At 56.3% G+C, this 25,902-nt stretch overlaps 1 protein-coding gene across 3 annotated transcripts in view; it reads right to left on the bottom strand.

Annotated features, from left to right (window-relative positions):
• RAB11FIP4 (RAB11 family interacting protein 4) overlaps positions 1–25,902 on the bottom strand; it is a 113,795-nt gene continuing 87,893 nt past the window's right edge. For 2 of the 3 annotated variants that reach the window (XM_060134455.1, XM_060134456.1), the window contains 12 exons: positions 12,817–13,046; positions 10,903–11,097; positions 10,246–10,380; positions 9,945–9,980; positions 8,701–8,800; positions 8,328–8,431; positions 7,102–7,242; positions 4,999–5,080; positions 4,063–4,200; positions 3,810–3,968; positions 2,551–2,694; positions 1–1,463 (listed from right to left, as the gene is read on the bottom strand). In XM_060134455.1, the coding sequence (XP_059990438.1) occupies positions 1,347–1,463; positions 2,551–2,694; positions 3,810–3,968; positions 4,063–4,200; positions 4,999–5,080; positions 7,102–7,242; positions 8,328–8,431; positions 8,701–8,800; positions 9,945–9,980; positions 10,246–10,380; positions 10,903–11,097; positions 12,817–13,046 (1,581 nt within the window). In that variant the 3' untranslated portion in view covers positions 1–1,346. The remainder of the gene's footprint in view (positions 1,464–2,550; positions 2,695–3,809; positions 3,969–4,062; positions 4,201–4,998; positions 5,081–7,101; positions 7,243–8,327; positions 8,432–8,700; positions 8,801–9,944; positions 9,981–10,245; positions 10,381–10,902; positions 11,098–12,816; positions 13,047–25,902) is intronic. The other variant, XM_060134457.1, reaches the window with a different exon arrangement.

The following is a 25,902-nucleotide window of genomic DNA, read 5'->3' as shown; positions in this document are numbered from 1 at the left end:
TAAGACCATACATTGTTTATATGTATTTGGATTAAGGAAACAATTCACAAGCCATACAAAACTGAGACACACTGGAAAACTCAAAGGGAAGTACCGTATCTACTCCCAGCCACCTAGAACCAAACATCACATGAAAGATCCAGAGGGTGAATTTCCACCACGTGTCACCAGGATGGAAGACTAAGGTTTCCCTGCAACTTCCCCAACCGTCTCTCCCACCAGCACGGCGTTTGTTCCCCTGGCTGAGACCCGAGTACAGGTGTGTTTCTAAAGGCTGGAACACGGGGCCCTCACCACCCAACTGAGCCAAGCCCAGAGCTTGGATTCTGAAAATCCAAACCCAAGGCCATTCCCAGGGACAGGTAAGCAAGGCCCACTTCTAGCCCGAGGGAGCTGTCGAGAGGGTCCATCCATGCCCTCTCTTAAAAGGCATCCACAGGAAAGGATGCTGACAGGGACCTGAGCGTGCTCCCGCCTGAAAATCGTGTCTTTGGTTGCCCAACGCCAACGCGTGCCTTAGACTGTCCCCAGCCTCCTTCCCCCTTTCTTTTAACCCTTCATGTACACCCAGGTGAACGCTGCTCATTTTTCAGTGTCTTAAAAAACAAAAAAGACAGAGAAGGAGAGGTAGGTGAGCAGGGATGGAGAAGTTTGCGGGGAACTCTCAGAACGCCAAGAATTCTCAGGATGAAGGTCGCCCCCTCCAGCTCCTCCACAAACCTGAGTCCTTGGGACACACTGTGCACAGCCTCACACGGGCTGCCGGCTGGGGGTGGGGGGCTCGTGAGGGGCCCCTACGCGTTCCCCCCATACGCTCCTTCTTCCTCTCCGAGCTCAAGCACCTGGGCCTGAAAGGTGGCCGAAGAGGTTGGTGAGGCATTTGAACTCCTGGAAAAGATGGTAATTTTGCTCCCACTCCCAGGGGGAAACAGGGATGTGGTGGAAGAGCCTGTCTCACTAGAGTACTTTTTAATCCTGGTCCCCAGAGGTAGAATCATTTTATCCAGTATCTGAAACACAAACTTCTAGCTCTCATCGTTACAGTAACTCCTGACTGCCGACCTCGCCGCCGCCCACCTCGGGGACCCTCTGCCCCACGCAAAGGGACCACAAAGTGCAAGGACGGCTAACAGCACAGATGGCGCCCGCGGCCACGGCCCACGCTCACCCCTTGCTGTGCGCATGGCCTCCCCACATACACACCAGTACACGTTACACCACCGTGGCCAGAGACACATTTACAGTGTGCGTGGGAGCCCGGCCTGGGCCGCATCCTCAGGCAGGATCTGGCCCTTAATCCCGGGGTCCAGGGGTCCCGAGGCCGCTCTGCAGCCAGGCCCCTCGTCTCAGTGCTTGATCTCGAGGATGGAGGGATTGTGGTCCAGGATGGCAAGGATAATCTTGTCCATGTACTGCCTCAGCCGGAAGTTGATCTCCTCCTGCTCTTTTAGGGCTTCCATGAGCTGAAGGGAACGAGAAAGAGAGGTCAGAGGCCGGGCCGGGGCTGGGGTGTGGGCAGAGCCAGTGCCCCAAGACCAGCCTCAGCGCTCGGGGCCAGGCCATGAGTCTAGGGCATCACACCCAGGGAGGCTTAAATACGAAGAGGCCCAGGCCACACCCCCAGAGAGGCTCATATCACCGGCCCACGGAAGAGTCCAGGTATGGGTGATTTTCTGATAAAGGGAGAGAACACTGGCCAGAGGCATTTATAGTCAGGAGTGACATCCAAAGTCCTTAAGACTGCCAGCTGTTTCCTCTGCCTGGAACGTCCCTCTCACCACCCTCCGGCCCTGCCGTTGTCCTTCTCCAGGTCAACTCCTGCCGTGTCCTTTAGGCTGTAACTGAAATGCTGCCTCTGCCCGCAGGCTGGAGGCTGGTGCCCGGCTCACATGGGAGCTCCTTGAGGCCCAGGGGCCAGCTCTTAGCTGTGTGTCCCAAGCACAGGGTAAGAGTTCAGTGACTCATGATTCGTGTTGAAATCTAATCTGGGTATTTCGGAGGCCTGATCTTTCATAAGCACACCCCAGTGGGGCAGAAAGAGTGGGCTTTGCAGCTAGAGACCTGGGTCCCTCTCCCTCTGTAAGTTGGGTGATCTTGTGTCCTGATCTCCCGATCTGTGACAGGTAAGTGTTCAGAAAGCCTTTGAGTTCTCAGAAGATTAAGTGAAGACATACCGCAAGCAGGTGGCCAAGAAATGCTAGCGTCCTTCCCCTCTTGACTTGGGGGAGGGGTCGTCCAGCCTCCCCTGGATTATAAGTTGATGAAATCAACTGGCCATTTCGGCATGTTCCTGACAGAGTGAAGACTCAAAACTCCGTTCTGCTCCCAAACCCATATGCTCCTCCCACCACGTACAGGAAATCGGAGCGGATTTAACTCCACCTGCAGCCTCCTTGCCTCACCGCTCTCCCCTGTCACTCGGGGTCACTGCAGATGGAGACTTCGAGGGGCCAGGCCCTGGGCAGCCTGAGGCTTGTCGTCGAGACAGGTGAGATGGGGCAGGACACATGAGCAGCCAGGCTCCACGGCGAGAGCTGCTGGGCACCTTACCTCATCACGAGAGGCCGTGTCTATTTCCGCAGCCAGCGACTGGGCTTTGGTCTGGGTGGCAAAGAGGTTCTTCGCTTCGTAGAGGCTGAGGCTCAAGATCTGCCCATTCAAGTCGTCGTTCTGGTCCCGCAGCTTATGATTCTCCTGGGGAGGGGGACAAAGGCGACACCAGCTCCCACCGGAACCCACTTCTCCGCAGCCACTGCTCCCTGACTGCCACCAGCACCCTCTCCACCCCTTGGGCGTGTGTCATGGCCCGTCCAGGACACCCACAGATGATGGGGCATCTGCCACGCTTGAGGGGGAGGAGAGCTGGGTCCTGGGAGGTCCTGGGGTTCTGAGGAGGAGTTAACAGCCCTGCTCAGGGAGCCAAGTTTCCAGACAGGGGCATGGCTCCAGGCCACCCCTTCCCCCCTGGCAGCCAGAAAAGGGGCCCCGCCCACCCAGTGGCTCCTTCTCCAACACTGGCCCTTGGTGAGGAGAAGTGATGCTCTAGATCTCTGGGCTGACAGGTCAGCTCATCTCCGTGGCCCCTCCTGCAGCTGGGCTCAGGAATCCCGCTCTTGGGAGTGCTTTCCAGGGGCACCCTCGCTCCTGAGTACAGCAGGCCCAGTACTGTCCTGCCCAGACCCTGGTGACCAGCCCTGCACTCCAGCTTTTGCCTCAAGGCTCCTAACTGCTCACACTTGGGGCCTAGGGCGCCCCCTCGTGGCTGAGAAGGGCTGGGGTTTAGGATTGCTGTGGGAGCAGAACCTCCAGCACCTCTGCTTCCGGGGGTCGGTTGGGGGGTGGTCAACTCAGAGTCTCTGGGTGCGGGCTTCCCGCACCATCACGCCCTCGCTGGGTCACTGCCCCACCCTGATCCCGCTTCCCCCACCCCCAACTGGTCTCCAATCATGGGAGTGCTTGCGGAAACCATCTGAAACGGAATCCTGGGCGCGGGGTCTGCTCCTGGGAGAACGCAATGCAGCGAGGCACTATTGGGTGGCTGGGTAGAGCCTCCTCCCACACCCCTCGCGCCCAGGACAGAAGACTGGTGTCTGCTTCTTTTCACGGATGCTGAGCAGAGCCCCTGGGATTTCCATCTGCCTCGGCTGAGCCGTGAGACGGGGACCAGTAGCCCTGACAACGAGGGTGTTGGGAGGAGCAGGCAGTTTCGTCGGGGAAGGGGGCGCTACGGCTCTCGGCCCCTCACAGGACACCCACCCGGAGGGGACCTGTACACCTTATCCCGTGGGTCAGAGGCTCCCAGGGCCCACCTGCTTGAGCCGCTTGACCTCATGCTCCAGCTCCACCTCTCGGGCCCTGGCATTGAACTCGCCCAGGCCGGAGGACGAGCCGCGGCCCCTGCCCGGCCGCTCGCAGTCCAGCTTGTACATCTGCAGGTGCTCCAGCTCCTTGCGCAAGTCCTCGATGAGCTGCGGGGGCAAGAGGCTGGTTGGCGGGAGCAGGGGGCGGGGCATGCGGGGGGGGCGGGGCGGGAGCCCTGGCACCTGCCGGCCCGGGACCCACCTCCTGCGTCGCCTCCCGCTCCTTCTGGAACTCAAGGCGGTTCTGCCGCAGCTTGTCCATCATGCGCTTGTACAGGTCCATCTCATCCTTGAGCCGCAGGCTGGTGTCCTCCAGCCGGTCGGACATGCGCTGCCGCTCCTGGAGCCGGGGAGACCGGGGCAGGGGGAGAGTTCCCAGGGGGCCCGCTGTGCTCCAGGGGCTTTGCTGGGGGCCGGGGCAGCCACCTCGACAAATGGGCCATCAGATCAGCCCCTTGAACAGAGCCCTCCGAGGCACGGATTAAAGAAATGGCCCGATCCCCTAGGAGTCTAGAGACACAGCTAGAAAAATCTCCGGTCTCTGAAGCCTTTCAATGATGCCAGATGGACCCGAATAAGGTAAGATGCCCTGGACTTCCCTGGTGGTGCAGTGGTTAAGAATCAGCCTGCCAATGCAGGGGACACGGGTTCGAGCCCTGGTCTGGGAAGATCCCACATGACGCGGAGCAACTAAGCCTGTGAGCCACAACTACTGAAGTCTGTGCACCTAGAGCCCGTGCTGCGCAACAAGAGAAGCCACCTGCTTGCTGCAACTACAGAAAGCCCGTGCACGGCAACAAAGACCCAATGTGGCCAAAAATAAATAAATAAATAAATAAATAAAATAAATTTTTTAAAAAAGGTAAGACCCCAAACAGAAGCTAACCTCTTTCTTTTTTTTTTTTTTATTATTTTCTCCTGTAATACAAGGAAATAGATATTCACTATAGAAAACTTGGAAAATAAGAAATATGGAAAAATGAATTATTCATGTTTGATGCCTTTTTTTTTTTTTGGCTACAGCAATTTTATTAGAATTTCAGAAACTAGAAACTAAAGGCCTCCGATGGCCCACGCAGCCTCTCTGTGGATTTGGCTCAAGATCCAAGTCTGAGCGACGCCGGGACCTGCTGCTTACCTCATCCAGCTTCTCTGTTTGCGACTTCAGCCGAGTCACTGTCGTCCTAAGCTCCGTATTTTCTTCCTCTAATTGCTGCACCCTGGGGAAAGGAGGAGGACAAGAATGTCAAAAATGGAGATTCCCTTACAATTTGACAGTCTGCAGCAATTCTCCGCTCCCTGGAGGGTACATACCAGAAATAAGAGAGAGAGAGAGAGAGAGAGAGAGAGAGAGAGAGAGAGAGAGAGAGAGAGAGAGAGAGAATATGAATAATTGTTCCAAATGGTAATATGGCTTTGAGCTTCCTGTCATCCAAGGCAAAATGGTAAAGACCCTGAGTTGTTATTATTTTTGGATAAAAGGAAACACTTGTTTGTGAATGAATAGGAACATAAGGTTCTTTCTGCATACTGCTTAGGGCCTGAAACACCCCCGGGGTTGGGGAGGGGGTAGGCAGTGGTATTCTTCTGCTAATGCAGAGAGTCCTCCTGTGGCATCTGGGGCAGGGCCCTCCTGTTAGGATTCACCATTGGAAGGCAACCTTCTCCCCCGCATCTCCCCCAGGGCTCTGCCCTCCAAGCGATCGCTGCAGCTGCCTCTGACGCCCACGGGCAGTGGTTCCTCTGTGTTAATGTTCACCAGGACTGTCCAGGTCAGTTTTCAGTGACCTGAGAAGAGGGGTAGGTGAGTTGGGCCGTTGGCCAGTGGCACCAGGACAGTGCAGGGCCATTTCTGGTAGGGCATTCCCTCTCCTTCCCACTGTCATGTCCTCCTTGGTGGAGAGAGGGCTTCCTGGCCCCCGCTGCCCTCTGGGCTCCCCAGGAGACGCCCCGGGCCAGGGCCTAAGGGGGATTCAGACCACCCCCCCACCCCCCGACGAGGCCACCTCTCTTGAGGCACAAAGCACACTGCAGACTCTGGGAGCGCTGCCTGCAGCGTCTGTGGGAACAGCGCCCCCTGGAGTTGGACAGGGGCACGGGTTAGGGGACAGTGCTCGGCCTCGGCCCTGGTCCGCACCCCCACGGTCTTCTTCCACCACCTGCGTCCCAGCCACCTCTCCCAGGCCAGCCGACCGGCCGGCTGTCAGAAGCAGGCAGAGAACGTGATGCTTAGTGAGGTACCTGCCTCATTAAGGAACAGATGCAAAACAGCAGCTTCTAGAACACCCGTGGGAACTTAAGATGAAGCCCCGGTCGATAAAGGGGACAAAGCGCGTCTCAGGCACCGGGGAGCTGGGAGGCCTCACCCAGCTGCACAGGGGTCCCGCCCACCAAGCTCCTTTGGGCCTGCTTGACCTCAGCAGGCAGGGGACCACCTGCCTGCCAGCTGTGAGGTACAAGGAGGGAGCCCACCTCCCAACCCACCCTCCACCCCGGCTGGACCTGTCAGACTCCAGAGGCTCAGCTCAGAGACCGGGGCCACAGGGGGCCTGAGAAGAGCAGGCTAGCCATCCTCTCTGCCAGGGGCCCAGGTGGCCTCCCTGGCCTGGGTCGGGGGAGGGCCTTGGCATCGTCAGAGCCCTCACCTGTGTGCGGTGTTCTGACGTGCATCAGCCGACCTGCCTTCCTGGTCACTCTCCAGGGAGGGCTGACAGATGGATACCGAGGCCCAGAGAGTGACCGAGTATGTCCAACATCATGGAGCTAACGCGTGACCAAGCCAGACTCCCAGGCCCGTCCTCTCCCTGCCTGCCGCAGGTTCCAACAGCCATGCTCCAGGCCCAGAAGCAGCCCTGCTTATCCTTGGTCCCTGGGGCCTGGGGTCAGTGCGCCCCAGTGTTCAGGGTCGGGAAGAATCTGACAGCAGGGGGCGCTCCAAGCCTGGACATCAGACCCAGTACAGGACTCAGGGCAAGACCACTGTGTGTGTGTTTTTTTTAACCTATTCTCCTCTTGACAGACAAGCGTCGTTTCCAGTTGTACCTACTATGAACATTCTTTTACTTGCTTCCTAAAGAACACATCCAAGTGTTCAAGTATCAAAAGTAGATTTCCAGGAGGCGTCCCCTTGGGGCTCAGTTTTCCCATCCATACAATGGGAACGGCACCCGCCCACAGGGCAAGAGCTGGGCGTGAGGGCGCATCAGAGGGCAGAGGGCACTGGGCCATCCCGCGGGCCCACCTGGTATTCAGCAGCTCGATCTCCGTGCTGCGCTCCCGTTCCAGCTTGCTGTAGGCCTCACGGTGGCGCCGAACCTCCTCCTCCAGGGCCTGCTCGGCCGTGGTCTCCTGATCCTTCACCATCTCCTCCAGTTCGTGCACCCTGAGGAGAGGGGCAAGGACTCCAGTGCAGGGCAAGCTCTTGTGGCCTGACTCTCCTCCCCGCAACCCAGGCTGCGACCACTGGGAGCCCCGGACCCCAAGACCCTGACACCCCGACTGTGGGCCGGCAGCTTTGCTGACAGACGAATGAGGGACCCCACAGCAACGAAGGCGAGGCGTGCCAGCCACACCCGCCACCGGAGCTGGGAGCGGGCGGCCCTGGCAGTTGAAGGGGTTCTCCCAGGGCGGGCACAGAGAGGGCGGCCTCGCCACAGTGGATCAAACAGCCCTCAGGCCTCACCTACTCCTTCTGCCCCCTTCCTTCCCGGCTGGTCCCCCTCTGATCAACAGCTCAGCTCGCTGGGCACCCTGACCGCAAAGACAGGCACATCCTGGCTGGTGGTGAGCCTGCCAGAGCTGGGTAAGGCCAGGCCCCACTGTGGACATCGTAACCCACTACTGGTGTATCAGTGTGGGGCACCTTTCACTGGCAACAGCCCCTCCATGGAGCTGAACTTCTGGGCTGTACAAGAGGACTCATCTTTGGGCCCTACGAGGTTGAGGACCAGACCCTGGACGGAGATCAGTTTACCAAGTTTATGCCATCCTGTGAGGACTACACCATACATGCACCACCGCACTGAGTCACGTTCAGTGGGCCTCTGTTGGGCGGAGAGCGCAGCAATGCCTGGACCCTTTCCCCACCGGTGGCAGGTGTGAACCCCCAACTTGCACCAGCCTCTCCCTCTGCAGAGCTTGTCCCTCAGAAGGGAGGTCAGGCTCTCATCGTTGTGGGACAGAGAGAGACAGGAAATGGATCCCAATTCTTCCCTTTCACCCGAGCTGGGGCTGCAGACCTGGGGGGCCGAGGTCAAGCTCTGCCTGTCTCCCTGTCCCCAAAGACCTGTCCTCCTGGGCACCCAGTGTGGGCAGGGCCCACAGCCAGGGGCTGACGTATCACAGACCCTCAGAGCTAGAGGGACCTGCAGGTTGCCGCCCCCCCACCTCACTCCGCCCAGCTTCTCCCGGGGGCTCAGCACACGGCCCACCCTCTGCGCCCACGTCCCAGCCAAGGCCAGGCCTCACCTGTGCACCAGCTGTGTGTTCTCCTGCTTCAGCTTGCTCTTCAGGTCCCCGTTGCTCAGGCTGTCATTCTCCAGCTCTGTCACCTTCTTTTCCAGAAAACTCACCTACCGTAGCAGGGCAGGGGTGGGGTGGAGGAAACCTCTAAGTCCACAGGACTGAGAACTTAGTGGGACTGACGGCTAGGAGTCCCGCATGACTGTGAGTGAAGAGTCGTGCTGGGTGGGGCCGGGCATGGATGTGCCCATGTGATCGGGGCCACCTATCCCCGACTCCTGGGCAGGGACAGGGTCTCCCAAGTCCCCAGGCGGCCGCCAGGAGCCCCTCCCCCCACCCCCGGGGGCCCACGTCACGTCCCCCGCCCGCCCAGGCCCACCTTCTCAGTGATGTCGTTATCACAGGAGTCGATGCTGTCCCGGAACAGGTCCTCGGTGCTGCCATTGCTGCTGCTGAAGTTGCTGCTGTGCATGAGCTGCCTGCACACGGGCGGGGGAGGCACGTCTGGCTGCAGACTCAGGCTATGGGCTGGGGGAGCACCCGGGACCCCAGGGAGGGTGCCCTCACCCAGTCAGGGGAGCAGAGCGGCCTGACCTCTGAACTCAAGAGATCATTGTGCTCTGAGGACGGCAGACGGGGCTCCTGAGCCCCAGCAGACACGGCCGGTCCATCAGAGCCCTTTCGTGCTGCATCAGTACGCTGTGCACACCAGTGTTCCAGCCAGCAGCTGCCGCAGACCAGAGCTGGTGCAGGAGCCCCCCACCCCGGCCCCTTCCACCTGGAAAACCGCCCCGTGCAGGCAGCCTGGTACCACAGCCCCGGCAGAGGGCCTGGGCCGCCTGAGACCATCCAGCCAGCTCCCGCTACATCTCTGGGGACCCAGGTGGTGGGCAGGGGGAGGGAGACCCACCCAGGCTTTGCAGGACGGTGGGACGGTGGGTCGGTCGGTGGCTGGGACTGGAAACGAGCAGTGCTGTCCAGGTAACTCTTGCCCGAGGCAGAACCCAGCCGCTTCCCCTCCCAGCCAGCAGCCAGGGTCTCAGCCCAGAGACTGTCCCACCCCAGCTCCTGGACACTTGCTGGCAGCTCCCAGAGCCCCGGGTGCGGAACTGGGGTGAGTCTGCAGGAGAGCGGGCGCAGGACCCTGGCAGGCCCAAGAGGTCAGCTGTGCAGGATTTAACCTGGGGCAGAGGGACCAGCTCCAGTGGGGACACTCACGCCCCATCCCTGCCAGCGGGAAGCCCAGGGCCTCTGCTGGTAGAGCTGCCTGCTCCGGAGCCCAGGGAAAGGCACCGGCAGCCGTGAGGGCAGCTGTGTCTCTCAGGGCACCCCCGGTGTGCCTGCCTGAGGCGGGGGCAATGGAGGGCTTGGAGAGGCCGCCCGCTGCCAGAAGGGGCAGAAGGGACGAGGGACGGGGTAGGCAAGGAGGCCGGGCCCGCTTTCTCGCAAGTGGAGCTTCCTCTGCCTGCACCGCCTGGGACGCCTCATCCCCCTCTGCACGTGCAGACGCATGCAGGGCACTGGCTGGGTCTGGGCCGTTGGCACGGAGTCGGCCACCCTGTCAGCAGGAGTACAGCGAAAGGGGCCAGCGTTCAACCCGCACTACCCTGAGGGAGGCCTTACCGTCCAAAGGCTGTGCTAGAGATCTTCCGGTTGGGGCTAGAGACAGAGAGTGGGGTGGGGGGAGAGAGGGGGAGAGAGAGGAAAGGATGGTTGAACAGAGAGACCTTTAGCCCACTCCTTCCTCTGCCCCGGCTGCAAGAGATCAAAGTGTGGGCGAGGCTTCTTCCTGCCCTCACTAATCAGCTTGGCCCTGAGAAGCAGCCCCCGATCACCTGTCAGGACAGAGCGGGGCCACCTTCCCCACTGCTTCTCCCTCTGGTCCCCACCCTACCCGCCCCTATGCTGGGCCCCGGGGCCTCACCTGTTGGCCTTCAGGTTTTTCAGTCGGGCTTCCAAATCATTTAGCAGGTTGATTTTCTTGCAGCACTGAGAGCAGTAAACATCCAGCAATTCGCTGTTGTACGCGTGCCGCATCTTCCTAGGCGTCTGCCCCGCGCTGGGTCATGAGAGGGAAAGAAATCACCTTCTGAACTGCTGTCCAGGCTGGTGCCCTGCCCTGTCCTGCTGAGCTTATTACTAGATTCTCCAAGACCTGTGAGCCTTGTGTGTGTGTGTTTGGGGGTCGGGGGGTGGGGAGTGAAGTACAGCAATAGATCTCCCTCCTCCAGCGCTCTCAGAGAGGAAGCCAATGACTTATACCCATTTCACAGAGAAGGCAACTGAGAGCTAAGGTCAGAGTAATGACTCAGCTGCGTGGAAAGGTATCAATATGCCACTTGGAGGCTTCGGCCTTCCAGGTTTGGCTGTGTTTCTTCCCCAAGACAGAAGGAAGGAGGAATTCCAGATCCCCAATCAGCGTGCAAAGGCAGAACCCCCCACGCCTCCCCCCCCCACCCCGGTACAGGAGCAGAGCCCAGTTAGCTCAGGACTCCGCCAGCTGAACCCCCGCTAGGATGAGGCTGGACTGGTTCTGCCACTTTTCCTGGACCCCGAATGCCACTCCAGACCAAGGCGCCACCTGGAGGACACCGACGAGCCCAGGTCCGAGTAGACGTTGGTCCTGGTCTCGTCGTCAGGGCAGGGGCTGCTGGGGGCACAGTCCACGTCATCCGCCTCCCCGTAATCTTCGAACTGCTCCTCGTTGCTGATGAGTGAGGTGGTGGAGTGTGTGGAGAGGTCCGACGTGGTCACGGACGGAGTGTGGCCCAGGGACCTGAGTGTAAGACAAGGGTCGGCTGTGAACGAGGCGCCACCAGAGCCTGCGGGGCCCAAACTGGCCACACCTTCCAGGAGGTCCATGGGCGCCCAGATACCAGGAGCCTGATGAAGCCTGTACTTCTTGGCCTGGTAAGCACACTCCAGGGACCTTATCCTAAGGGAAACACCTCACCACAGAAAAGGTTTCTGCACGAGAGATGTTCAAACCGACGCTGCCCTAGAGCAGCCAAACATTGCTTACAACTTAATGGTGTATGGACAGCTACACTGAACTAGCTGTTAAATTATACTATATGTCAGTAAATGAAATGGTCACATAAATTATGGACTCTCAAATCGCTGTGGATAGGTTTGTAAAAAATACTGGCAGTAATGTGGAAAAATTAAAAGCGAAAGTTTTTTTGATTGAAAAACGTTCTAAAAATTAAAACTAAACTTAAAAAAATTATTTTGAAGTTTTAAAAATTAAACTAGAAGTTAGATATAAAATTTTAGACATAACAAGTCTAAGCATGTAAAGGGTCTACACAGAAGAAGGTAAAGCAGGAAATAAAAATATTTAAATGCTTCCCTGGTGGCGCAGTGGTTGAGAGTCCGCCTGCCGATGCAGGGGACGCGGGTTCGTGCCCCGGTCCGGGAAGATCCCACATGCCGCGGAGCGGCTGGGCCTGTGAGCCATGGCCGCTGAGCCTGCGCGTCTGGAGCCTGTGCTCCGCAACGGGAGAGGCCGCAGCGGTGAGAGGCCCGCGTACCGCAAAAAAAAAAAAAAAAACAAAACGATAATGAAAACAAAAAACAACAATGAGCCAGTAGGCAGGATGCTTCTCCTACTCCACAGAGCGGATTTCTAGTCCAAAGAAGCCTAAGGCCACAGAACACAGGTCAGAGACCCCAGGCCTCTCACGGGTGACCCAGTGTGGCCTGGGACAGAGTCAGTGGCTGGCTGAACCCTGTCTAAAACCTAAGAACAAAGAAGTACAACTAACTCATCACCTGCCAAAACATATCCTCCCTCGAGTCGCTGTGCAGCAGCTTCTGTGTATCCTTACTCGTAAACTGGGAGCTCTCCAACCTGCTGATAAGCCTGTGCACTCAAAGAATGGGAAACAGTGATTTTCAAACTGTGCCCCTGAGGAACCCTGGTTTCCATCTAAGAATCACAGCCTTAACGACAGGGGCTGAAGATCAAGGCTCTGGGCATCTCCACCTTATTTTATTTATTCACTTATTTATCTGTCCTTGGGCTCCTGAGCAACTCGGGTTGAATTAGTCACATTCCTCGCTGCTTTCTCCTGTAAATTTCACTAAACCTCTCGGCACCGCCGCTGGCGGCCTCCTGGTGACTGGCCCCGGACAACAACGGCAACCATCAGGTGGCAGGTGATCAGCCCTATGACCAGCTGTCCTTGCCTGGCTGGCCGCCAGTGCAGCGGAGGGACCGCCCCCGGGAAGCAACACGGATGAACAGCTCCAAAGGGCCCCTCCTCGACAGTGGGATTCCCAGAGACCCTTGGGTTTGCGAACCCCTGCACTGAGGAAATGTACTAGGCTGAAACATATGAACTTGCCTTTTTCTTGAAGGTCGAACATGATTAAAAATCGACAATTTCGTATGGTAAGATTGACACCGGAAGCCCTCTCCTCCCTCTCCAAATCTCCGGCCGTGACCATCACCTTCTCCCGACAAGTGGAGCTCCAGGCAGTTTTAACTCACTTGTCCTCTGGAAGGAACAGGCCCCCGAGCCCTGCCTCCTTCTCCTCGGCAGGAATCCCGACCGGCCCCTCCAGGCTCCGGCTGCCCTCCGCGGGGCCGTCCATGTCCGACTCCTGGGGGCCCTCGGGCGGGGCCAGCGTCATGGCCTCGTCCTCATCCACAGGAAAGAAGCCGGACTCCCTGGGGAGGAGCTCGCCATCAGCAAAGGTGGGGTCTGGCACCTCGCTGCCCTGGGGAAGACAGAGGGGGGCAGCGCGAGTGAGCCTGGCTCCCCGAGGCGCAGGCCGCAAGGACGCCAGCAGGGCCGGGGACGGCGGGGACGGCGGGGACGGCGGGGACTGCGGTGCCGGGAAGCCCAGACACTGAAACCTCGGGTGTGAGACCCTGGCAGATGATTAACCTCGGGGACCCCTCGTGCAAGGCCAGTGAGGGGTGGGAAGCTCCGGGACAGCCTTCCATGGAGAAGGGCCACAGCCAGGCCAGCTGGGCTGCTTGGCAGGGTCCCCAACACAAAGTCTGCACAAGAAGCCAAGTGACCCCGAGAAAGCTTCTTGGTGATTAGAAAGGCACAGCCCCAAAGACAATGACTCTGGCCTAGCAGAGCTTGATGCGGCATGATAGGGGACTGCCCAGCATGGGGTCTGCCCCCCACGGTTCTGGGCATGTCAAATAGCATCTCTGAACCTCAGTTCTGGCCTCTGTAAGTTGAGAATGGCGATGGAATCTTACAGAGGGATCGCTGTGTCACAGCAGGACCTCAGTGGATAAGTCTAGGCCACAGATCTGCCCCGGCCCTGTCACAGCCAAGCTGGGGAGCAAGAATTCTAGGTCTTTCAAGTCTGAGCTTTGGACTGGTCCTCGGTGCCCAGCACCCTGCCCGGCAATGTCAGCGCACCATAAAGATTTGCCCAAACCTTTTGCTAAAACCATCTTACAGGAGAAGAGCTCTGGCTTTATTCAGTTTACCTAGTCCGAGAGAGGCATATCTCTACACACCATTTCTCGGGGCTGCTTTGCCCCTGAGGAGCTGGGAACCTTGGAGGTGACAGCCTCCACCTGCTCCCACCGGAGATGTCAACTCTTCCCCAGGTTCTTCAGCGTGCTCCTTAGCTAGGGCTGGCAGGGTCCCCATTAAAGGTGCGTCCTCCAGCCCCGGGACCACAAGAAGAGTGACAGTAAGAAGGGCTGTGAAAAGCCTCGGGGCATCTCAGACAAGAACAGGATCAGGGACATCCAAGGAAGGTGGTCAGCGAACGGCTTGGCTGTGTCCGCCCAGACGTGTGCAGCTGTCCAGGGGGTCTGTCCCCACCAAGACACACGCCGGCGCTAAGAACAGACGGCGATTAATGAGCTTGGCTCCTGCCTGTGCCACGACTCGGGCTGAGCACCAGATGGACCAATAAAGCCAGCAGCAGGCAGCCAGGAGCCTCTGACTGTGGAGGCCGAGGGGCTGTGTAATTAAACTCCCCCCTAGTGTTCACGCGGCCCTCTGCACCTACATGGCACTAATCAATCCCGCACAGCCCCCAACCTTATCAAATCTTGTGTCCTAAGCGAGCTCTTGTCTGCAAGCCCGGAGCTGTCCCAGTAGAAAAGAAAGGGAAACCAACATTTACAGAACCACCGCCGAGTTCTGGAGACCGAGCTAAGAGTTAATATATTACCCCATTTGGGCTTCATGACCCTTCAGGACAGGGATTCCCATCCCTATTTTACTAATGAGGAAGTCAAGGCGCAGAGAGTTACCTGCCAGAAGTCCACTGGCCGGTAGGCAGAGGGTCCCACCTGCCTCTGGCCACCGCTGGCTTGGTTCCATTTATCACTGACGCAACCCACGCTTCACGGATTTTCAAACCCCATGGTGACCATGAGGAGAGACACATCACAGGAACACAATACTAATTATGAAGCCCAGGCACTCCGCCTAATGCTGCGACTTCCACATGCCGCCCCCTTCCTGCCCCCAGCAGGGAATGTCCGGGCTCGTGGGTGGTCTCCACGGAGAGCTGGGGCTCGTGGAGAAGCAAGGTGCGTGTTCTGTTCCTCCACCTGCAGCTTTTCCCCCTCCCAGACACACGGCAGGGCAAAGGCAGCACTGGCTGGGAGTCCCTGCTCTGTGGCTCACAAGAGGGCTTGGTCACTTTGCAAGTGGGTGTTTCTTCTCCTCTTCACAGCCCTGAGAGGTGGGTCTCCTTCCCCCTCTGTGTAGGGAGGTGAAGTGACTTGCTTGGGGCCACGTGGGAGTCAGTGGCAGGGCTGGGACTGGCCTGTGAGTCACCAACGCCCATGCTTTCCCCCTGGAACCGCGTCAGCAGGGGTCCGCAAGAGGCTGCCGCCCACCCTGCCCCCAGAAGGCAGGCAGGGGGCCAAGTGGAGCCCAGCACCTGTGATTAGGCATCTGGCTTGGCTTCTGGCCAACTCACATCTGCCTCACTGGACACTGAGATACAGAGGCCACGTTTCTGCCAGGCACTCCGTCCCAACACCCAACCCATGGTACACAGGTGGGGACCAACCCCCTCACCTGAGGTCCCACAGCGACATACCCATAACTCCTGACACCTGGCCCAAGGCCCTGCCCCGGGTGGAAAGAGTGGTCTCGAGTGGCCTGTCTCAGCCACAGCAGGGGCAGCAGGAGGGGTCAGACACCCCACAGAGGTCCCTCCCTCCCAACTAGACCAACACCTCCTGGGCATATTTTTACCCTCTGACTAAGCAGAGTCCACACCTGCCCGGCCCTTCACACTTGACAAAGCATCCTGTCTGTCTCCCACACACACCGTTCAGCTCTCAAAGCAGCCCTGGGAGAGCTCCGGGGAGTGTACAGGGCAGGATGAAGGATTCATCTTCTCCATCTGACACTCAGGGAAGATAAGACTCAGAGAGGGAGGGGACTGCCTGGAACTTCCCGGCTACAGAGGGACCTGAGACCTGGAGCCAGGCTCCTGACGCGCCAAGTCCCAGCCCCTCACCCACCCCGACACCCCCCCTCTGCTACACACGTATGCACACACGCTCTCGACACGCCAGCCTTTTCTCTTAAAAAACGTCTGCTCTGCCTACGTCCTCATCTCTTCATTCGAGCCACAACTGGTTGCCCAAGGCAAGTGGAAATTTTAACTACAACTTCAAAACCATTTCTAGTGCAGACGGTCCTCCAACTTACAATGGCTCGACCTACGATTTTTTATTTTTATTTTTTTGCAGTACGCGGGCCTCTCACTGCTGTGGCCTCTCCCGCCGCAGAGCACAGGCTCCGGACGCGCAGGCTCAGCGGCCATGGCTCACGGGCCCAGCCGCTCCGTGGCATGTGGGATCCTCCCGGTCCGGGGCACGAACCCGCGTCCCCTGCATCGGCAGGCAAACTCTCAGCCACTGCGCCACCACGGAAGCCCTCAACCTACGATTTTTTGACTTTACAATGGCGTGAAAGTGATAGGCATTCAGTAGAAACTGTACTTCAAAGTTGGAATTTTGCTCTTTTCCCGGGCTAGCGATGTGTGGTCTGACGCTCTCCTGATGCTGGGCGGCCGCAGCTCCCCGTCGTCACCCGATCACGAGGGTGAACCACTGATGTGCTTACAACCATTGTTTTTCACTTTTGGTGCAGCGTTCAATCAATTACGTGAGCTGTTCAACACTTAATTTAAAAATAGGCTTTGTGCTGGGTAATTCTGTTTAAGGTATTCTAGGCGAAGTTATGAGGTTTGGTAGGTTAGGTGTATTAAATGCATTTTCCACTTATCGATACAACGGGGTTACATCCCACTAAGATCTGTAGTTCCCCCCCACCCCAGTTTAAATAATATAAAGACAGCTATAAGAAAAGTAACTAACCGTACACCTTGGTTAGTCTGGGATGGTACCCGTTTGGCTTTTCTCCTGGACAAAAGTGGCCCTGTCACCCGTGCTCCTTCCTGGGGGCCTGGGGCCCAGCCCAGCTTCCACTCTCCCTGGCCCGCCAGGGAAGGGCTGAGTGTAGCACGGGGTCGGGTGGGGAGGCAGCGCTGCTGAGGTTGGGGGACAGCCCGCGCTGATCCCAGACAGCTCAGGAAGGGAGGCAAGCAGGGATGGCTGCTGGAAGGTGCTGGAAGGCAACCTCTCACCCCACCTGGAGCCATCAATCCCTGGCTGGGAGAACCGAAGTCACAACAGAAACCCTTCTGAGCCAGTTTCTTTTATATTTTTTAGATGAAGTTACAGAGGAAGAGGAAGAACTCATCCATAATAAAAGTACCGTCCTCACGGGGTTTCCAGAAGGCCTGGGAAGATGCTGCACCTGACAGCAGGGGCTTCCTGAGGCCCAGTTACCCTCCAGTCAGGGCCCTGGGCTAGTCGGGGCCCCCAGGGAGCCCCCGTGTCACATGTGCTGCTGTAGAGAGGAAGAACTCTGGGGAATGTGCAAGAGCTAAAGAGTAATCTGCCTCGCCTGGGCGTGGTGAGGCAGATTCTCCTGTTGCTCCAGGATTCCAGAGTTCGCAGACAAACCCCAGGCCGATTCCCCCCCCCCCCATCCCGACAGCAGGAAACGGCTGTGGCAGCCCGGGATGGAGCTGGGGGAAGGTGGGGGGAGAAGGAGGACATGGCTCCACGGGGCACCTCCTGCTCGTGGGCACTTCTAGGCCGAGAACCCCGAGAGCTGCCAGCCCGCCCCAGGCCACCTGGTCCACATCCAGACCTCCCTCCGCAGCAGCGAGCTCCTCGGGCGTCAGGACGCCTCGGACCACCAGGACGCCTGGTGGTCCCGGATCCTAGGCCTGCTCCGGAGGGGTGGCAGGATCAGGGGAGTGGGTAATGGGATTTCACAGAAAAGGGGGTGCCTGGTTTTTTGGGGGGCCTTTAGGGAAGGGACAGTGTCCTCAGCAGGTAGCTCCAGGCAACATCTGTGGGTGACCCATGTCCCCAGGGCTCTGTTCCTCAGGACCCAGAGCCAGTCCTGCACATGGAGCTCCCTGTGCCGCCAGGGCCACGTGGGCGTGGCTGGCATACGTCCAGCGCACTCCAGGTCACCTGGAGGGGCCCCAGGACACCCCTGTGAGTGGGGCTGGGTGGCGGTGCTGCTCTGCGGCCTGGCAGACTGGCCCGGCCACTCACAAGCAGCGTGACCTTGGGCACGTGACCTCTGAGCTCCTGACTCCTTACCTACAGAATGGGGACAGTCACCCCTACCTCAGAGGCTACTCTAAGGACCACACGTGACAATTTGCACAGGCACCAAAGAGCTGGCAGCTGTGGAAGCATTAAATCCTGATCCGGCCTCCTTAGGGGCTGCGTGTTGCAGAAGCTGAGCTGCCCCTGCAGCCCATGGGTCCCTGGCTAGTCAACCGGTGAGATCCTGGACAGACAGGAGGCCAGGAGGCAGGTCATCCTCAAGAGGGTTTCTGGAGAGTTCTGAGGCCCAAGGCTGGGCAAACATGCCCTAGCCAGCCGCTCCGGCAGGGCAGGTTCTCCAGCCCCCCACCCCCGTCTCTGGCTGGGGCTGGATGCCGCCGGCCGGGGCTGGAAGTGGGAGCCTGGAGGCACAAGCCTGCCCGTGGGGCCTCCTTCTCCTGTCTCAGGAGCAGCCCTCACCCGCCAGCAGGCCCCAAAGTCACATCTTCCTCTGTAGCAAGTCGGCACGAGCTGAATTCAATGGCTGGTGTGAAGGCCAAGCATCAGTACCCCTGGGGCCCTTCCAGGCCTCGGAGGGGCCAACAACGCCCCACTGGCCACACCCTCCGAGGGGGTGCGGCACGGCCCAGACTCGACCGCCTCCTTTGGTCCTCCCCCTACCCCACCTGGCCCATTTTCCTGGCAGCTGACTCCAGGTGACCCCATTTCCACATTCCCGGGGAGAGGGAAGCCCCTAAAGGGGTAAACATGAGGACGTCCACATCTGAACCCCACGGTCAGCATCACAGGGAGCACAGGGCCGGTGATCAGCAACGGGGCCCGAACTGCACCGCTGATGGTTAGCTGGCGAGAGCCCAGCGCGGGAAGCCTGAGGCCTGGGCGCGGGTCCCCGCTTGGTCGCTGGCTGGCTGTGCCCCAGCTGTTGGATTTGAGCCTCATCTAAAAACAGGGATGGCGATACCTACCTGGCAAGACTGCCCTGGAGAATAATAATGCCTCACACCTCACGGATGCCTGGAAACACGGCAAATGGCGGGGGCGGGGGGGGGGGGCGTTAGAAGCAAAGGCTCTGCAGGCGGACTGACCGGCTCAAATCCTGGTCAGTCCACCTGCGCTGCGCTACCAGCTCTGCGCGCTTAGGTTTACCGAACTTCAGTGCCTCAGTTTCCCCATCTAGGGAATGGGGTTAACTATTAGCATTAAACGAGTTGGTACGTATTCTAAGCAGAAAGTGCTCAAACCTGAGCTATTATTATCTTCGTTGTATTGAGAAAAGACAGCCAGGGGTGCATGCTGGCCTCGTGGTCCCTCTCCAGCCCCCGGGATCCTATCCCTCCGACCCCGGTGGCACACGGTGTGAAGGTAGGCTGGGTACAGCTTCTGGAAGCCAGACGCCCCATGGTGCAAAGCCGGCCCTCCAAACAGGCCAGGTGCCTCTTTTCTCCCCACCAGGGCTGTCTTCTGCCCACTGTCTTGGAAGGTCTCTCTGAGCATTAATTATAGCCTTTATTAAGTGTTAGGATGAGATGCTGCCTGGGCGAGGGAGTCTGCGAGGCTCCCAGGCTCTGGCTATCTACCCCCAGCCCTGGCAATGGCTCTGCTCCCCAGGCAGTAATGTGGAGCCAAAGAACAGCTCCATGGGGACAGGGCTGGGTAAAAATAGCTCGGGCGGGCACATCCCAGCTTCCCGTGCTGCCAGGCACCAGTGGGCACACGTGGAACCCCCTGCAGGGAAGGTATGGGGGGAGGGATGGACACAAACTAAGCCCAGGGCCGGGGAGAGGCCAGCCTGCCACCTGGCGAGGCTGAGCAGGCTTGAGGGCCCTGGGGGTGTGGGGAGTCAAAGCCCTCATCCACCCTCCCAGCCAGCCAACAGCCCAGGAACAGTGACAGGCCCGGTCAGGGTCTCGCTGCGTCCTTCCCCAGGTAGCAGACGATTCAAGTGAAGGAGCTAACTTGTTGGTGCCAACGCCCCAGGTGCGCAGGGAGGGGATGGGGTTACCTGGGCCAGGATGCACTACACACCACTGTGGCTCAGCAGCTCCCATCAAGCAAAGACGGTGGCAGTAGAGATTAGTAGCCATGCAGGCTGTCCCCAACGCCCGTCCTGAAGCCAGGCCTCGCTCTGCAGGCGGCTGGCGCTCATCAATGGCTCATAGGAGACTTTTCAGCAGAGGGTCGCCCGGGTGCCAGTCAAGGGGTGAGGGTGGGAATAAGAGGGATTTCGGGGTCCACACAGAGGGGCTGGTGCCTCAGACTTGCCTTCGGAACAAAAGCAACCTTGACTCAGATACGAGGCCTCAGCTTGCCCACCACAGGGCCAAGGGCAAACCTGGGGGCACCAGGTCCCCAAACTATTAGAGGTTATCACCCGTCTCAGCCAGCCCTGGGGACTGACCTCACACTGTGAGGTCAAAGCTCTGTAGCCCAAGCTGCCCACTCTGATGGGGAGGCCAAGGTCAGGCAAACAGACAGACTGCCACCCCCTAGGCTAGAGCAGAATCCCCTCTAGTGAAGCTCCCTCCCAGGGGTGGGGCGCCCAGAGCAGCTTTCAGGCTGTCTCCTCCCGGCCAGGGGCTCCAGGATCCACCTCCCGAACCCTCACTTCAGGGAGGGCACCACTGGCAGCTGAAGACCACCCTTGACCGGGTTCCCACCCGGGAGTGGATCTCAGTGTAGACGCCCTAGCGGCTACACTACTTTCATCATAAAGCAGACCCGCAGGCCCCGGGCGGGGGACGATGGTGACAACAGGAGCTCCTCAGGAGCTCACTATTAGCCTCAAGTGGGCAATACCAAGAGGGTCTGATTCTCCCATCACCCCCTGGAGGGAGGCACTAAACCAGCCTGTTTTGCAGATGGGGGGACTGAGGCTCTTGGGCAGACTTGGTTCAGTCCAGGATCTGGCCTCCACCAGCTGTGGCGCCTCAAGCTGGTAATGAACAGAAGAGAAAGTCACGCTCGTGTTTCTCAAGAACCCCATTTACATACAGCCAAGGTGGTCAGTGAGTCAGTCTGCTGTTGCACCACCACCACCACCACCACCACCACCACCACCACCACCACCACCACCACCACCACCGCGGAAGGGGTGTGGAAGCCTGCACTGCCTTTCTTCAGTGTTTTAACTGCAACTCCTCAACTGTCTCTCTGCCTGATCTCCACACCCTCCCCGCAGCACACACGCTGCTGCTAAGGTAGTGCCCCAGGAGTGCAAGGGAAAGGAGGGCATGACGTAGCTCCCAGAAAAACTGTAGAAATGAGGGATGCTGGATTGGCCTCCTGGCAGCCAAACTAAGGCCAGAGGTGGGCGAATCCCCTGCGGGGCAGCAGAACAGAGGGGCTGGAAGTCTTAAGGGTTGGGGCGAGATTCTGAGGCAGATCCTGGCAGCAACCACCCAGGCACTGGCCAGGGGTCTTTTGTCCGGCTGACCTGAATGTCCAGTCTGCCCTAAAGGCTGTGGGGTCTCGCTGAACTGGCACCAGAGCTGGAGACCACTCCATGCCCATTCAGACCTTCTAACCAGCTCCCCGGGGTCCAAGTTCACCCACCACCCTTCGGATCAGGACGAGCTTCCGATGAGCCTGGTGACAATGAGAGGAGGGCTGCCCGAGCTTGCTGCCGGAGTGCAATGTTCACTGATTCATCAGCTGGAGTTTTGGCTCTGTGAGTTCAAGGAGGGACAATCTGCGGGCATAAGTGGCACTCGAGTCCCAGGGGTGTAGGAAGGGCCAACAAGATCTGCTTTCCAAGCCCATTAGGCAACGGGTCAGACCCTGGACCCCACTGGCAATGCCGCTCACACCAGGGCCATAGCCCCACCCAGGAGACACTCTGAGCCCTCTGTCCCCACTTCTGTTCCAACAACACATTTGAGCACGTCAAAAGGTATCAGTTAAAAAATAAAAATGTGTTGCTAAAAATCTAATGGAGAAGAAAATGGAAGAGGAGAATACTTAAGTCATCCAAAAGGATTCAGGAAAAGGGAGGAAAAGAGAATCAAAGATCAGAGTGGAACAAACAAAAAGACACATAATAAAGAGCTCAACCATATCAGTAATTCATTAAATGAAAATGAATAAACCATCCTATTAAAAGAGAAATATTGTCAGACTAGATTAAAAAAAAACACGCCGGGCTTCCCTGGTGGCGCAGTGGTTGAGAGTCCGCCTGCCGATGCAGGGGACACGGGTTCGTGCCCCGGTCCGGGAAGATCCCACATGCCGCGGAGCGGCTGGGCCCGTGAGCCATGGCCGCTGAGCCTGCGCGTCTGGAGCCTGTGCTCCGCAACGGGAGAGGCCACGACAGTGAGAGGCCCGCATACCGCAAAAACCCAAAAACTACATGCCATTTACAAGAGACACAATTTAAGCATAAGGACACATGTAGGTGGGAAATAAAAAAAGATACACCACGCAAACACCAACTAAAGGTTGGAGGGGCTATATTAATATCAGACAAGAGATAGAGAGACATTAAAAAAACGATAAAAATCAATTTAACAAGATGTAACACTCCTAAGCATTTATGCATCTAATAACGTGGTTTCAAAATATACAGAGCAAAACTTAACTCATCTCTCTCAGTAAATGATAAAGCACACAAACAAGATAATGAGAAGGGAGACAGAAGATGTGAACACAAGCTTGACAGGACACAAATATAACATTACACCCAACAGCTGTAGAATAAAACCATCAGATCAAAGGTTGATGAGCATTTGGATACTTGCACAATACCAAAGAATCACCCTACAGATTACTGCAACCCCCTGACCCCACCCCCAGTACCACTCCCATGGAATAAACAGGCTACTGTCATTTTAGTGCAGTGATCAAACCTGGCACCGCTAATTAGGATCAATCACACACTGGTCTCCTGATGTGTTCCATTATGAAGGACACAGCATCACCTATCATATAGTCTTTACAAAACATTTAATTCTAATCAAGCCTTAAAACCTAACCTCTACTAAATGGGAAAGCAGGGGACAGAGGAACAAGTTACACATCACCACGGGGAAACAATCGGACAGAAAGAAGGTAGCACCTTCTAAGACAACCGGCCCGGTCTTTTCCAGAAGAGAAAGTCATAAAGAAGAGGGAGGGTCCCTGACTTCAGACTATACTACAAAGCTACAGTAATCAAGACAGTATGGTGCTGGCACAAAAACAGAAATATAGATCAATGAAACAGGATAGAAAGCCCAGAGATAAACCCACACACATATGGTCACCTTATCTTTGATAAAGGAGGCAAGAATATACAGTGGAGAAAAGACAGCCTCTTCAATAAGTGGTGCTGGGAAAACTGGACAGCTATATGAAAAGAATGAAATTAGAACACTCCCTAACACCATACACAAAAATAAACTCAAAATGGATTAAAGACCTAAATGTAAGGCCAGGCACTATCAACCTCTTAGAGAAAAACATGGGCAGAACACTCCATGACATAAATCACAGCAAGATCCTTTTTGACCCAGCTCCTAGAGAAATGGAAATAAAAACAAGAATAAACAAATGGGACCTAATGAAACTTAAAAGCTTTTGCACAGCAAAGGAAACCACAAACAAGATGAAAAGACAACCCTCAGAATGGGAGAAAATATTTGCAAATGAAGCAACTAACAAAGGATTAATCTCCAAAATTTACAAGCAGCTCATGCAGCTCAATATGAAAAAAACAAACAACCCAATCCAAAAATGGGCAGAAGACCTAAACAGACATCTCTCCAAAGAAGATACACAGATTGCCAACAAACACATGGAAGAATGTTCAACATCATTAACTATTAGAGAAATGCAAATCAAAACTACAATGAGATATCATCTCACACCGGTCAGAATGGCCATCATCAAAAAATCTAGAAACAATAAATGCTGGAGAAAAGGGAACCCTCTTGCACTGTTGGTGGGAATGTAAATTGATACAGCCACTATGGAGAACAGTATGGAGGTTCCTTAAAAAACTCAAAATAGAACTACCATACGACCCAGCAATCCCACTACTGGGCATATACCCTGAGAAAACCATAATTCAAAAGGAGTCATGTACCACAATGTTCACTGCAGCTCTATTTACAATAGCCAGGACATGGAAGCAACCTAAGTGTCCATCAACAGATGAATGGATAAAGATGTGGCACATATATACAATGGAATATTACTCAGCCATAAAAAGAAACGAAATTGAGTTAGTTGTAGTGAGGTGGATGGACCTAGAGTTTGTTGTACAGAGTGAAGTCAGAAAGAGAAAAACAAATACTGTATGCTAACACATGTATATGGAATCCAAAAAAAAAAACGTCATGAAGAACCTAGGGGCAGGACAGGAATAAAGACACAGATGTAGAGAATGGCCTTGAGGACATGGGGAGGGGAAGGGTAAGCTGGGACGAAGTGAGAGAGTGGCATGGACATATATACACTACCAAATGTAAAATAGATGCTAGTGGGAAGCAGCCGCATAGCACAGGGAGATCAGCTCAGGGCTTTGTGACCACCTAGAGGGGTGGGATAGGGAGGGTGGGAGACGCAAGAGATATGGGGACATATGTATATGTATAACTGATTCACTTTGTTATAAAGCAGAAACTAACACACCATTGTAAAGCAATTATACTCCAATAAAGATGTTAAAAAAAAAAGAAAGAAAAGGGAGGGGGATTCTTCTAGACGAGTGGTTGGTTCTCAAACTTCAGAGTCATTTGGAGAGTGCGGTGGATTGTTAAAACTCAGACTGAATCAGTTTCTGATTTAGTAGGTTTGGGGTGATGTCTGAAAATGTGCATTTCAATAGGTTGAAATAGGTTTGTTTTTTTTTTTAAGTGCATTTCTAACAAGTTGTCAGGTTATGCTGATGCTACTGGTCCCAGGGCCACACTGGGAGAACTGCTGTTTTCAATTACCCAAGAGATATAAAAACCGAACGTTATCTTTGATTAGATCCTGGTTCAAGCAAGCAAGCGAGCGAGCAAACCACCACCCAGCTGTGAAAGATCTTCTGGGGACAAGCAGGGAAGCTGGAATATGCAGTAGATACTGGGTGATATCAGGGAAGGATGCTCGAGTTTGCTAGGTGTGTTAACCCTATCTAGTTATGAAGGAGAAATGCCCTTAGTTTTGATAACATCTTGCCGAATTTTATTTCAAACGGCTCAGAAAACAATCTCCCACACAGACATAAAGCAAATATGGCAGCAGCACCGGGGAGCACCCGGGCATGAGAATCCTTAGCGGTGCAGTCTTCCTCCACGACCAGCTCCCTGATGGTCTGTCCTGGTTGCAGGGGCTGATCTGGGCTCCCCGTGAAACACTGTGGGGCTCCCTTGTGTGGTGATGGAGGCACGGCTATTGCAGGGGCTGCACGGTGGGCTCTGGAGCCACGAGGGCTGGGGAGCAGGTGCTGTGAGCCACGGCAGGGCACTGCTTACGGCAAAACCTACGGGAGTCATGCAGGTTGGTGGCCGAGAATGGCGGCCAATCCCACCCGCAGTGGCCTCCCATAATCAGTTCTTACAGGTCTCATTGTTTCCAGCACGTCAGAAGTAAACCTTACATACGTAGAGCGCGAAAGACAGTTGCCCCAAACTTGCTGAACTGGTTAAGGAAAAGTGTAAAATCTCTCATAAACTTAGCTCCATTTAAAAGGAATATGGGGGGACATCCCTGGTGGTCCAGCGGTTAAGACTCCGCGCTTCCACTGGCGGGGGTGGGGTGGGGAGGGCGGTGCGGGTTCGATCCCTAGTCAGGGAACTAGGATCCTGCATGCTGTGTGGCGCAGCCAAATTAATTAATCAATTAATAAAATAAAATAAATAAAATGCATGAAGGATCTGAATAGACTTTTAAAAAGTTTTTAAAAATAAAAGAACTATGAAAAGGGGCAGCCACCCTTTAAAAATGCTATCCTAGGGCTTCCCTGGTGGCGCAGTGGCTGAGAGTCCGCCTGCCGATGCAGGGGACACGGGT

Source organism: Lagenorhynchus albirostris, chromosome 20 (genome assembly GCF_949774975.1).
Source record: "Lagenorhynchus albirostris chromosome 20, mLagAlb1.1, whole genome shotgun sequence".
In the NCBI taxonomy this organism is placed as follows: domain Eukaryota; kingdom Metazoa; phylum Chordata; class Mammalia; order Artiodactyla; family Delphinidae; genus Lagenorhynchus; species Lagenorhynchus albirostris.
The sequence above is the reverse complement of the archived record's forward strand: the minus strand, read 5'-3'. Positions and strand labels throughout refer to the sequence as shown.